The sequence below is a fragment of the Cydia strobilella genome, chromosome Z, assembly GCF_947568885.1.
Source record: "Cydia strobilella chromosome Z, ilCydStro3.1, whole genome shotgun sequence".
In the NCBI taxonomy this organism is placed as follows: domain Eukaryota; kingdom Metazoa; phylum Arthropoda; class Insecta; order Lepidoptera; family Tortricidae; genus Cydia; species Cydia strobilella.
Window position 1 is genome coordinate 23,334,013 of NC_086068.1, and position 13,660 is coordinate 23,347,672.

The 13,660-nt window shown below is 37.9% G+C and overlaps 2 protein-coding genes and 1 pseudogene across 2 annotated transcripts in view; 2 read left to right on the forward strand and 1 right to left on the reverse strand.

The window, feature by feature from the left end:
- Positions 1 to 2,866, forward strand: part of LOC134754459 (E3 ubiquitin-protein ligase MYCBP2) — a 283,481-nt gene extending 280,615 nt beyond the window's left edge. The window contains exon 74 of the mRNA XM_063690792.1: positions 447 to 2,866. Coding sequence (XP_063546862.1) covers positions 447 to 568 — 122 coding nt within the window. The 3' untranslated portion in view covers positions 569 to 2,866. The remainder of the gene's footprint in view (positions 1 to 446) is intronic.
- A 1,858-nt stretch (positions 2,867 to 4,724) lies between these two features.
- On the forward strand, positions 4,725 to 6,843 carry LOC134753711 (uncharacterized). Its single transcript, XM_063689650.1, has 2 exons — positions 4,725 to 5,008; positions 6,435 to 6,843. The coding sequence occupies exons 1-2, from the start codon at positions 4,725 to 4,727 to the stop codon at positions 6,841 to 6,843; spliced, it is 693 nt and encodes a 230-aa protein (XP_063545720.1).
- A 203-nt stretch (positions 6,844 to 7,046) lies between these two features.
- On the reverse strand, positions 7,047 to 13,522 carry LOC134753712 (uncharacterized protein K02A2.6-like; annotated as a pseudogene).
- Between the last annotated feature and the right edge of the window lie 138 nt (positions 13,523 to 13,660).

Here is a 13,660-nt window from a genome sequence, read left to right on the forward strand (position 1 = left end):
AAGTTATTTTACATCTCGTGTTTTTGAGTCTCTCGTTACGCTCAAGATTCTACCTTAGAATCTTTCGCTTTCTCGGGACTCAAAATAAACACTCGCAAGAAAAACCAACTTTCCTCTCTTGTTGCACAAATAACTATTACAGTACATATGGTGCTACTTTCTCGCACTAGTGCGTAAATTGCACTTAATTTTTGTGCATATGTCGAAAGTTTAAAGGGCCATATGTACTGTAAAACGTTGTACGATAGACGTGCGATAGGTAATTCGCAACTCGTGTCGATTTAAAACACTCCCTGCGGTCGTGTTTTAATTTATCGCCACTCGTTTCGATGAGTACTCGTTGCCAATAAAATGAATTAATACCACTAAAAATCCGCAACATGGCAAAGGCCAAATAGAATCTTGTCAGGCTGTAAACTATAAATGTGTGTTCTATATGTATATAGGTCCGAAAGGCGAGCAGCTACCGGGCTCGTCGGAGGAGTGCCCGCTGCACGTGCAGCACCCGCCCACCGGCGAGGAGTTCGCGCTCGGCTGCGGCGTCTGCCGCCACGCGCACGCCTTCTAGTACCCAGTACCCACCGCTAGCTTCCACACCCACCCTACTATACTATTACACTTCACAACCACCTCAGAGTTTCGTTTACGAAACTTAATGCATAAGTATCCGATATAGGCCATGAAGTCTACCCTCCTCCAACTTGCACGGCACTCGTTACCACGAATAACGAGTAATTAATACGAGTTTTGTATTAATAAGTAACCATTGACAGATACAAAAACATCTTGGGGCCACACAAAGTCGTTAATTTGTAATGATTTGTAAGAAATAAGTAGAAATGACAGGTTGAAACGAAAGCTTACGGTATTTTACTGACATTTGCATACATTAAGTATTCCATTTTCTACTGTCATTGTCGTTAATGAAATACATAGTACCCGATAGGAATTGAATATAAAAATGAATATCATTATATTAGAAAGTGGTTAGTTAATGAAAGGTCTTTTTTTCTTGAATAACTTTTAAATTTCATATTTTAAACTACTTAGTTTCGTCTCAACGGTACCCAGTAATCGTAATGTTTTCTTCATTACGTGTTTACTTGCATAACTTGCTCGTAGCTTATGCCATAACCAAAACACCCAGGTATGCTGAGGCTACAATCACTTATAAATACAACATGTTACAAGTAGAGTACCGTCAGCACACTACACCTACACCTGGCTATTAATTCATTTACATTTTAAACATTTTTTTCCCCAAGGGTTTGAAACATCAGATTTTCATTAGGTATGTTTTAGGGTTCCGTACCCAAAGGGTAAAAACGGGCCCCTATTACTAAGACTCCACTGTCCGTCTGTCTGTGTCACCAGGCTGTATCTCATCAACCGTGATAGCTAGACAGTTGAAATTTTCACAGATGATGTATTTCTGTTGCCGCTATAACAACAAATACTAAAAAGCACGGAACTCTCGGTGGGCGAGTCTGACTCGCACTTGTCCGGTTTTTTAATTATTATTATGTGTATGTCTCGGGACCCAAAGGGGATCTATCGGGGACCTATCGGGACCATGGGTTCCCGGACCTTTGTGAGGCGTGTGTGGGGCCAAAGCCAACATCGCAGAGGCCCGTTTGACAAGTTAGATGTCGTGTAGAACGCCTGCTGAAATCTATTCAACCAACCACCAGCAACCGCAACCGTGAACTGGTCTCAGCAGGCATTAGGGCTATTGTTACAAAAAATATAGTTAACTGTTTCCTTTTTTTTTACATTTAGACCGTAAAATGAATTAACAAAAACGAAAATTGCAAATGATTAGAATTATCGTAAATACATACAACAGTAGTTATCTGCTGACATTGACATTTTGGCGTTTGTGGTTGTTTCTTACAAAAACAACTATAATGTAGTAATAAAATAACGATGGTAGAAAATTTACTTGCATATTTGGGTACCTATAATATTCCTTTATCAGATGATTTCAATTGTTTTCTATTAAATGAGTAAAAATTATAGTAATCACTACAATATTGATTTAAATATTTACTTTATACGTGTATAAATGATTAAATATTATTGAAGATTGGAGTTGTAAAATACGAGCATATTTATATTAAATGTTACTTTGACTTTATTTACATCATGTAAATTGTAAATCAATGTTGTTTAAATATAACCCACTAGGCAAGTCTGTTGAGAGGTAACATTTATGTTACATGTAACTTGTTTAAAACTAGTGTAGGAGCTGGCATAATACATACATATGTACTGGTACATAATAATATACATATGGCCAGCAGACTGGAATCGTATAAGTGCATAAAGTCTTAATCAATTGACAGATATTTTCCGTTGAAGATCTAACGTGCATATAAGTGTTTATAATGGCGAAATGTTAACTGAATTAAATCGGTAGTTGTATCTAGTTCAATATTGTTACACTTTTAGTGCTGGTATTTTGTTTAATATAATATCCCATAATCTCCTAAGTATTGTAGTGGTCGCATAAATTCACTTTGTGTAAAGGGGATGCGCAATGTTTTAAGGAAATTACTTCTAGCTGTACTTATTGCACCGTTACGATTTATATGTATAACTGGAACACCAAAATGGTGATTTATTTTGTGTAAAACGATATAGATAAATATAATTATCGTCGTTTATAAGCCGTTTACACTTAAAACATGAACACATAATCCTGACCTAGGAGTGTAAACATTATAAATAACAATGTGTCTTATTTTACTTATTATAACGCAACGCAATGCTCCTAGGCTCTATATCTGTAATTAAATTGTGGAATATAAATTAGTTGTAAACCTATTTTATTTACAATAAAAATTAAAGCTTACGGTGAAACTCATCATATTTATTTTATTTTAATCCAAATAATGAGACATACTGAAAAATACGCTCCAATAAAAATATTAATGTTTTTTTCACTTCTCATGCTCTTAAAGTTCTCCTTTGTGCTAGATGTAGGCTGCACAAAATGCTACTTTTATGCTCTAGTGCACAAAGTAATTTTTTTTAAAGACTAAGACAATCAAATCACTGCCATAGTACACAATAAAACATAATCGGATAATATTGTTATTCCACTTAATTTGGCCCGTTCTTTTAATACAAATTTACCATTTTTAGCAGTCCAAACTTTACGAAATTTACAAATAAGAGCGACAAAATCAGTGCTTTACGCGCGTTTACTTAAACGTCCTTCAGAAAAAATATCATTACTAATTTAGTGAGTGTTCTCAAAAAAATGATCTGATAAAAGGCAAGATAAGAAGACGTGCTAATAGAAAACAGTATTTGTTATTTCAATTTGGTAACAAAAGGTGTACAATTTCATCAACGAAATCTATCAATTTTACATTTTTGCGACTAAAATCGACACCGGCCTCTTAAAAAAGTGACATTTGATGAAGTGGAACTGCTGATGATGATCAGAATGGAACTCTTTAATTACCCATAGTTTACGTTTGGCGATTTGTCCTCTTCTTTATGTTTGTTAAGCAACTTAAGTTTTTAAGACATATTTTCATCAAGCTCGAGTTCTGATGATGAGACCCACGAGGAACCGAGGGAACTCCTCAAATGTGAAAGGCATACATATAGTGATTTTTGTATTTTATCAACAAATCCAGCATTTACATTTAAAAAAGTGACATTTGATGAAGTGGAACTGCTGATGATGATCAGAATGGAACTCGTCAATGACACATAGTTCACGTTTGGCGATTTGTTCTCTTCCTTATGGACCCAGACCCAAACTTGGACACGGACTCGGACCCGGACCCGGGTCTGGACATGGACCCCAACTCGGACCCGGACTTGGACCGAACTCTGACCTAAACTTGGACCCGGACAGCCGGACACGGACCCGGACTCGGATTCGGACCCAGACCCGGACCCGGAAATGCTACTAGAAAAGTGGGTTAGGTGGGTGGGTGGGTTTTGAACTGCGATTCTCACAGAACAGAACTGCTATCAGAAAAGTAGGTTAGGTTAGAGCTGTGACCATTACAGAAACGAAATGCTATCAGAAAAGTAGGTTAGGTTAGGTTAGGTTAGAACTGCGACCCTTACAAAAACGAAATGCTACTAGAAAAATGGGTGGTTTTACCTCCTTTTCTACATAATTAGGCAAAAGATGCTGTCTTTTTAATTTCATTGTCTGGAATCTAAGAGTGCACCATCACAGTTCCGCTCCGAGCGCTCACAGTTCCGCTCCGAGCGCTCTGAGTGAGGACGTGTTGATTGTTGCTGTCTGATTGTTTACGGTACGCGGTGCTAAACATATTATGTACAATGATGCAATGTAAACAGTGTAAATTGTTTGTATCGACTAGCAAGGAAGATTCCATCAAGTGTAAAGGTGGATGTGATGGAATTTTGCATAAGAAATGTGCGCTGAAGGTAGGCCAAAAAGACCTGTGTGATGATTGTGGAAAAAAAGGCTCTCCAACAGTGCATAGAATTTCTTTGGAACCTGGAAACGTAACGGTGGAGGCGCTGCTGAAGGAGGTAAACAAAAAGCTAGATATAGTCTACAATATCGAAAATAAATTTCAGGAGATGTCGGATCGGATAGATTCGTACTCAGAACGGTATGCGGAGCTGCACGAGTTCAAAGAAAGAGCAGAGAAAAATTTATCGCGTTAGAGAGGAAAAATGTTTATTTACAAAAGTGCAACGCAGCCCTGGAGGAAAGAGTAGAAATGCTCGAACAAAAAGAGAAAGAGAAAGTAATTGAGTTAGCCTGCGTGGACGAGGTCGAACATGAAAAACTAGACGAAGTAGTAGCATCTATTGCCCAAAAGCTTGACCTCAATACCGAGGACATTGAGCAGGTCCGGAGAGTGGGTGCCCCAAAGAAGAAGGTAGACGCAGAACACGGCGATAAGCAGGCGCGAGCGCGGCCGATCGTTGTTACCATGCGCACTAAGGCAGCCCGGGACCAATGGATAAACAAGCGCAAGACTCGTCTCACTAAGGGCGAAGTGTATGGAAATAATAATCAAAAAAGGATTTATATCAATGAGGATATGACTAAGTTCAAACGCCAATTATTTTGGTCCGTCAAGAACCAGCTAAAACCTACGTACAGTTATATGTGTGGTTCCAGAAGTCTAACATATTAGTGAAAAAGAGCGAGTCAGAAAAGAAAATTTATAATATTAGAAGCGAAGAGGGTATTAAATCCCTAATTTATAACATTGGAAATACGGCAGAGTAAACAGTATAATACATAGCTATTGGGCGCCGTTTTCGAGCGCGTGCACACTAGATACTTGGTTTTTAATTGCATAATATATATAAGGCATGAACATGGCATTCGATTTCTTAGATGAGGATATCGAATATACTACATACGATAGTACAACCATATGGAGTGATAGTATTAAAAATAAGTTGTCCGACCACCACATCATAGGGATACGCCTGACATAGTTACAAGCGATAATGACCCGAATGTGCGTGCGCATAGGTATGCATTGAATAACCATAAAATTATAGATCAGCTGAAAATAATAAATTGGTCTGAGTTGTTATCAATAGACTGTCCCGTAATTCTATATGAAAAAATGTGTTCTGTTTTTAGCAACATCTATAACGAGTCATTAACTGAATGTAAGCAGGAAAATAAAAGAGTAACACAACCATGGATAAATAAAAGATTAGAAAGCATGATTGCGCAGAGGGATACATTATTTAGAATTTGGAAATGCAATCCTAATAATATGAATTTGAGACTAGAATATACGCGGTACCGAAATAAAATAAACAAAATTATAAATGTTGCTAAGAATAAATTCAGACAAAATGAAATTGTGAAATGTGAGGGTGATTTTCGAAAAATATGGGGCAAAATTAATAACTGGATAGGTCGAGTTAATGGGAACGTAGACAGCACAATAATGAAATATTTGGGAAAAACGAATAATGTGGAAAGTATCTGTAATAATTTTTCAAGTACCTTTACACATGAAATTGTGGATATAAAACATAATTGCGATCACAAGTTCTTAAATAGAAATTCCTATGTAAACGAGAGAAATGTGTCTTTTAGATTTAAAAATGTGAGTGGCAGCGATGTCGAGAAAGTAATTGACAAATTGAGTTACGGGAAAGCACCTGGTATTGATAAAATCAGAGTTCAGGATATAAAATATGTTAAAAAGGACCTAAGCATAATTTTGGCAAAATTTATTAATCTGTGTTTGACAAAAGGCCTAATACATAGATCAATTAAAAAAATCCATAATTAGGCCAATCTACAAGCAAGGCTCCCATTTAGATTATACAAATTATAGGCCAATTGCTATCTTGCCTGTAATAAATAAAATAGTGGAAAAAGTTGTGGTAGGACAAGTGAGCTCTTTTTTGGAACATTTCAATATAATATCGCAAGCGCAGCATGGTTTCAGGAAGGGACGTAGCACCGCTACGGCCTTGACCCAGTTCTCTAATTATGTTAACAAGAGCCTTGGCGGCGGACAACAGGTAATTGCTTTATTTATTGATTACAAAAAAGCATTCGACACGCTGGACCACGAGCAGCTATTGCAGGCAATGGATGAATGTGGCATCAGAGGACCCACGAATCAATGGTTCCGCGAATACCTAAACAATAGGACCCTGCGCACTGCCATCAATGGTGAGTCGGGATCCGACGCGCACGTCACTCTCGGTGTGCCGACCGGCTCGGTGTATGGGCCGGTTGGGTACATCATGCATGTGAACAGCGTGTCGAATGTAGTCCAAAACTGCACAGTCTACATGTATGCGGATGATATGTGCCTGTTGTTCGCTGGCAAGGACGTACGGACATGGTGAGCAGAGTGCAGGTGGATTTTGAGAATGTCACTAAATGAGCCCACGACAATGGAATAATTTTGAATTTAAATAAAACTAAATGTATGCATATAATTTCTCCGTACAACAAAATAGCAAAAAATGTAATGGCAGGTGATATTAATGTCATAGGACATTCATATGAATGTTTACATAAAAATAAAGATAATTGCACCTGTAATAAATTAGAAGTAGTAGATGAGTAAGTATCTGGGATTATTAATAGATAAACATTTCAATTTCAAACTTCACATAAATCAATTATGCAATAGGCTTAGGTCTATTTTAGGACAATTTTGCTACCTAAATCGAATTGTTAACAAACGCACCTTGCGCATTGTTTACTATGCACTTGCTGACGCATTATTAAGCTATGGACTCAGCTGTTACGGACTTACCTTTAAAACTTATTTAGATAAAATAAAGTTACTTCAGATTAGATTAATGAAATATTTAGTCAGTTATAATAGTAGGAAAAAACACAAACATAATTATGATACACTTTTCTCAACCTGCAAGATAATTCCTGTGCATTGTAAGGCTGTATATTTAAATGTATTACATAGTTACTACACTGATGATTGTAAAATACCAAGAATAAGTAAGCGTAACACTAGGTCTGCTAAGAAAATAAAATTGACACAACCGTCAGCAAAAAACTATTATGGACGAAGAACAAAAGAATACTTGATCCCTAAAATATAAAATGATTACCCTCTCCTAAATTAAACATAGGTAGTTTGAAATAAAAATTTAAACAGATTTTCCTACACAAATATGAAAACATAACCTAGTTACTTACTTTCTTACCTATTTTCGGTTGCTAAATAAGTAAATAAAGTTTTATATAATTGTTACTGAACGTAGACCTTATCTCAACGAGATAGGATTTACGCATGGACAGTTGATACCGTTTCGCATGATAGATTTAAGATACCTACGTATAAGTATGTTCCTAATGCTATACCTAACTACTGTAGTTTACTTAATTTTAGTGTACATATTTAGTTTAAGATTATTCTAGAGCGCACCGCCAACAAACTGTTTCACAGTTTGGCGAACATTAGATTAAGGTACTTATAATGTTATAATTTTTGTTAAATTTTCAATTAAAAAAAAAAACAAAAGTGAACTTTCAGCGGCATCCCCCATTGAAGTCGGTTTTTTTTTTCTTAAAAAGTATATAGGAAAACTATCATGTTATTTGGGGCATTTTCTATAAAAAGGCATCTTATTGTCGATGGCGCTTACGCCGCACAGCATCGCGCGGCATTGTACTTATATTTATATCGGAGCATCGTTTATAATGGCGTAAGCGCCATCGACAATAAGGTGCCTTTTAATAGAAAATACCATATTTAGTATAATTTCAAAGCTTATTAAGTCTTCCTAAAATTGAGTACAAAAAAAACAATGTTATCGCTTTAGATTTTTTATGAAAAATATTTTTTTACTAAATATCAGTAATTATTTCATTGGGTCAACTTGGTGTATTATGTCTTCTTATTGTGTTTTGATATCTTAATAATAGATAGCAGCGCCACCTATAGATAGCAGCGACTAGATATAAAAACTCTTTGCTTCTGGGTTCTATTTGAACTATGTGACTGTTGTCTAATTTTGAATTTGGTATACTTTAATACATTGCTATTACTGCACACGATAATGGTGGTTTCATTATAGGTTATGTCCCCAGTAAAATTGTATTTATTCTCGCAGTAAACTTGCATTTTAGTGCTGGATAAGTTTTTGCAGTTTGAGAATATACTGCGCAAACAAATAAATGAAAAAAATAAAGAAGTCATCTACATACACTGTGACAATGGTTTTTAATTATGTATTTCAACTACTTCAACTGGGCCCATAACCTATAATGAAACCACCATTATCGTGTGCAGAAATAGCAATGTATTGAAGTATATCAAATTCAAAATTAGACAACAGTCACATAGTTCAAATAGAACCCAGAAGCAAAGAGTTTTTATATCTAGTCGCTGCTATCTATAGGTGGCGCTGCTATCTATTATTAAGATATCAAAACACAATACCCCTACTATAACTAATAATAGTCATAGTCATAGTCATATCATTTATTGCATACATGTGTTTACATTAGGTCTTATTTATATCTTAGGTTACAACATGCACCCGTTAGGGCATAGCAACATAGTTAATTAAATAATACTTAGTCTAAATTATATCTTAACAGCTATACATTATTCACCAGCTTAAATTATATTAAATTATAATTTATCATAAAATTATCCCAATATTAATATTTTTACAATTACAAATTTTTACATTATTATTATGAAATCCAATTTATTCCAAATTATCATTTAAGAAATCATTTAAAGAATAATAGCATTTGTGTAACACAAATTCCTTGATTGCCTTATAAAATAATTTATAATTATTGTGCGACTTGATTTTGTTTGGCAGTTTATTATATACCCGGATTGCTGTATATTGTGGGCTATTGGATAGCATTTTTGTTTTGGAAGGGGGGATAACAAGCTGATATTTTCTCCGGACACTATTTGGTTCCTTAAATAAATATTTATATTTCCACGCATATATGGCTAATGATAGGATATACTGGCACGGCAATGGCAAATAACGTGTTCCTCAAAATAGGGTCTGCTGTTTTCAGGGCATTGAATGCCAACCATTATTCGGACGCATTTTTTTTGCATGACAAATAATTCCTCGGAATCTGTGCTGTTGCCCCACAGCATGATTCCGTAACTTAACCGCGAGTGTGCTAATGCATGATAGGCCGATAGAGCAGTTTTTAAGTCTGTTGTCCTACGAAGGTTGTACAGTGCATATAGGAAGCTTGAGATTTTGGTTTTAGTTATTTCTGATAAATACGGAAAGGAGCGAGTAAAACCACAGACGGCCGTTAGCGCACTGACATTTATTTCAACGAGTAACAGCGTGTGGACGCAGCCTCACGCACACATATGCAACACTTCCTCCCCCTAGTTACATAACTAACCTAAAACAATTCTTAAAAATATTTCTTAAAACTAATATTGGAACGCTTCCGTAATATTCTTTTGGGGACTATTGGCGCATTGCTCGCCATTTCTGGCTTCTGGTCTCCTGCTTCCGCCTCATGGAATTCATCCTCATCATCTGAGCTTGTCACCTCTTTTCTTACTTCGCTCTTTGCCTTACTTTCCCCCTCTGCGGGGTCGTCCGATGATGGGGCTAAAGTCCCCGTGAGTGAGGGACCCGGCGGTAGTTCATGGGTTGACATCGGCAATGGTGACGGCAGTGGAGTTGGTGGCGATGGCGTTTGCGGCAGCGGCGGTGGCGGCGGCGGCGTTTGCGGCGGCGGCGACGGCGGCGTTTGCAGCGGCGGCGGCGGCGTTTGCAGTGCAGAGGGTAAGGATGTCTCAGGTAAGTCACAATCCAGTGCGTCACAATAGTCCCAGTTACTTTCAGTACCTTTGTACTTAAGTATATGATTTTTATATTTTTTAATAAACGCTGAAGTAGTAATGTCTTTTATTAAGTATAAAACTTTGCCTAGTCTTCTGTTAACCACGCCTTTAGACCAAGTGAACTTATTTTTATTAGTAATTTTTTTGTATAGTACGCGCTCGTCGGTTGTAAAGGTTTCATTGTTCTTCCTATTTAACTTGTTATTCTGCGAACACTGTTTATTTTTGATAACATTAGCAAGGGTGACCGATGAGGATGAAGGCGTTGGCGTAACCGGGTGCAGTTAATCTAAACGCGATCTTAGTTTGCGTCCATACACTAGTTCAGTTGGTGAAGAGCCCGTGGTAGAATGAACGGAGTTCCTGTAATTGAACAAGTACTGTAATAGTTTAACCTTACTATCCCGTACATTAAGCCCTGTTATTAAACTAGATTTGATCCCTTTTTTGATCACTTTGACCATACTTTCCGCCTGGCCATTACTAGCCGGATGGTATGGTGGTGACGTCACGTGTTGTATCCCGTTTAAGTTACAAAAAGCGGTAAACTCGTGCGAACAAAAGGATGCACCGTTATCACTTACGATTACCGTAGGTAACCCGAACCTTGAAAAAAAATCACATAATTTATCTATGACCGCCATTGATGATGTCGAGTTTCCCATATCATAGACCTCCACCCATTTGGAATATGCATCCACAGCGATTAAATATGTGTGGTTATTTATAGGACCCAGGAAATCAATGTGGAGCCTAAAAAAAACCGTGGGGGGTAGGTCCCAATGTGCCAATGGAACCCGCGCCGGAGATGGGCGTAATTGAATGCAAACGTCGCACGAACCTATCATTTTTTCTATCGCCTCGTCTATACCGGGAAACCATAACCTTGAACGTGCCTCCGCTTTAGTTTTAACGATACCTAAGTGTGAGATGTAATTCAGACAACACTTTCCCCTGCAATCTTTCCGGTATCACGGCTTTATGGCCCCGCATAATACACCCGTTTTCAATTGATAGTTGTGTACGACATAAAAACAATGGTTTTATTTTTATATCGTTAACTTTATGAGGCCAGCCATTCACGGTATACTTAATTACCTGTTGGAGAACAATGTCTTTACTAGTTTCATTACGAAGCTCATTAACAGAAATTGGCAAATTACCATCCGTGACAAAACAAATGTATGCAGCTCGATCCCAATCATCGCGCGGGTCGACCCGAGTTTCATCCTCCCCGCCCCCTCGCGGCGGCAGACAAGCCCGCGACAAGTAGTCCGCGCTGTTATCAGCGCTGCGTACGTATTCTATGACGTAATTATAACCACTTAGAAACATTGCGTATCTCTGTAATCTATTCGCAGATACTTCGGGAATGCCACGCTCGGGATGGAAAATGCTGGTTAAGGGCTTATGATCTGTACGTAAAACGAAGGGTACCGACCTTCCGTACAGGTACTGGTGAAATCGACGTATACCAAACACGATACTAGTGGCTTCCTTCTGTAACAGCGAGTAACGTTTTTCGGCCGCGTTAAGACTGCGCGAGGCAAAGGAAACCGGTCATTCGGTGCCATCTGATTCGATCTGTGATAAAATGGCAGATAGCCCGGTGGGGGATGCATCAACTGTCAAGATGACCTTCGCGTTAGGATTGAAATGCGCAAGTACCTGATCCGACGCTAAGACACTTTTAATCTTTTCAAACGCAGTGTCATGCTCGCTTGACCAATGCCATTTTATATATTTTTTAATAGGTCATACAATGGGCTCAAGATTGTTGATGCTTCCGGTACAAAACTCCGGTAATAGTTTACGAGTCCCAAAAAAGACTAATTCGTTAACATTTTTAGGTTTTGGTGCATTTACCATCGCTACTATTTTATCCGATGATTTTTTTAAACCGTTTTTACTTATGACATACCCTAAGTATGAAACGTCGGCCTGGAAAAACACGCACTTTTCCTTTTGTAGGGTTAACCCCGCTGATTGTAACCGCTTAAGGACTGCGTGCAAACGGTCTATGTGCTGTTTTTCATCACTGCCCGTGATGAGCACGTCGTCCAACAAACAACACGCCATCCATGCCCGCTAGTAGCCCCTCCATAGCACGCTGAAAAATCGCTGGTGCCGAGAATAACCCGAACACTAACCTTGTATATTTATAAAGGCCTCGGTGTGTATTTATACACGATATATTTTGTGAGGCCTCGTCGAGCATAAACTGATTATATGCCATCGATAAATCGAGTTTTGAAAATTGTTTGCCGCCACATAGAAAATAACTCATTTGCAGTAGGTAGCGGGTATTGCTCAACGACTAGTTGATTATTAATACTCACCGAGTAATCTGCGCATAGTCTAACGGTTCCGTTTCGTTTTAATACGGGGACAATTGGGGAGGCATATTCAGTGTTCGACCGGAACGAGAACGCCTAGATGGACTAGCCTATCTATCTCCTTATCGATCTTATCTCGCAACGCGAACGCGATCGGCCGGGCTTTAATAAAAACCGGTTTAGAGTGTTCCTTTAAAGTTAATTTAATTTTAGTTTTATTGTAACACCCGAGTTCATCCGAGAAAAGCTGAGGGTATTCCTTTTGTAACCGTTTAACTATAGTTTCATCACTACAATAATGCACAGGGGTTAATTGTAAATTAAATGTAGAAGTGAAATCTCTTCCTAGTAGTGCGGGGCCCTCATCACAGACTACATATGCGTTTATCGAATGCGTGCTCCCCGCATATGAAATGGGTAGTGGAATCATTCCAATACACTGAATACGTTCCCCAGAATACCCGTGCAACCTTTTGCTCGTGGATCGTATGGGAATGTCACTAAAACTCTTATTGTATGTATTTTGCGGTACAACCGTGACGGCACTGCCCGTGTCAATTTCAAATTTAAATTGTTTTTTACGAATAGTAATGGTTTCGACCATAGGCTCTCCGCGAAATGAACGAATAAAATAAATCTTACCGTCGTCATCGCCCTCATCCTCTGGTCCCAAATTAACGTATTTCACTTTACACATTCTACGCAAATGTCCCTTTACATGACACTTTTTGCACACGAAATTTGTAAATCGACACTCTGCAGTCTTATGATTTGTGTAACCGCAAACCGTACACGGAACCTTCGCGCCGACACCTGTTTTCTTCGGAATCTTCTACGGAATCTTTCTTCGGAAGGCGTCTACTCCGCAAGCATCTTCTGTCAGAAGAATTTAAATAATGTTCTCCATCTTGTATGTACTAATATGTATTAGTTTATCTTTTGTATATCATATAAGTATTAGTATTTAATCATAATTTTGTTAGTTTACGTTATTATGTTTATATATAAATA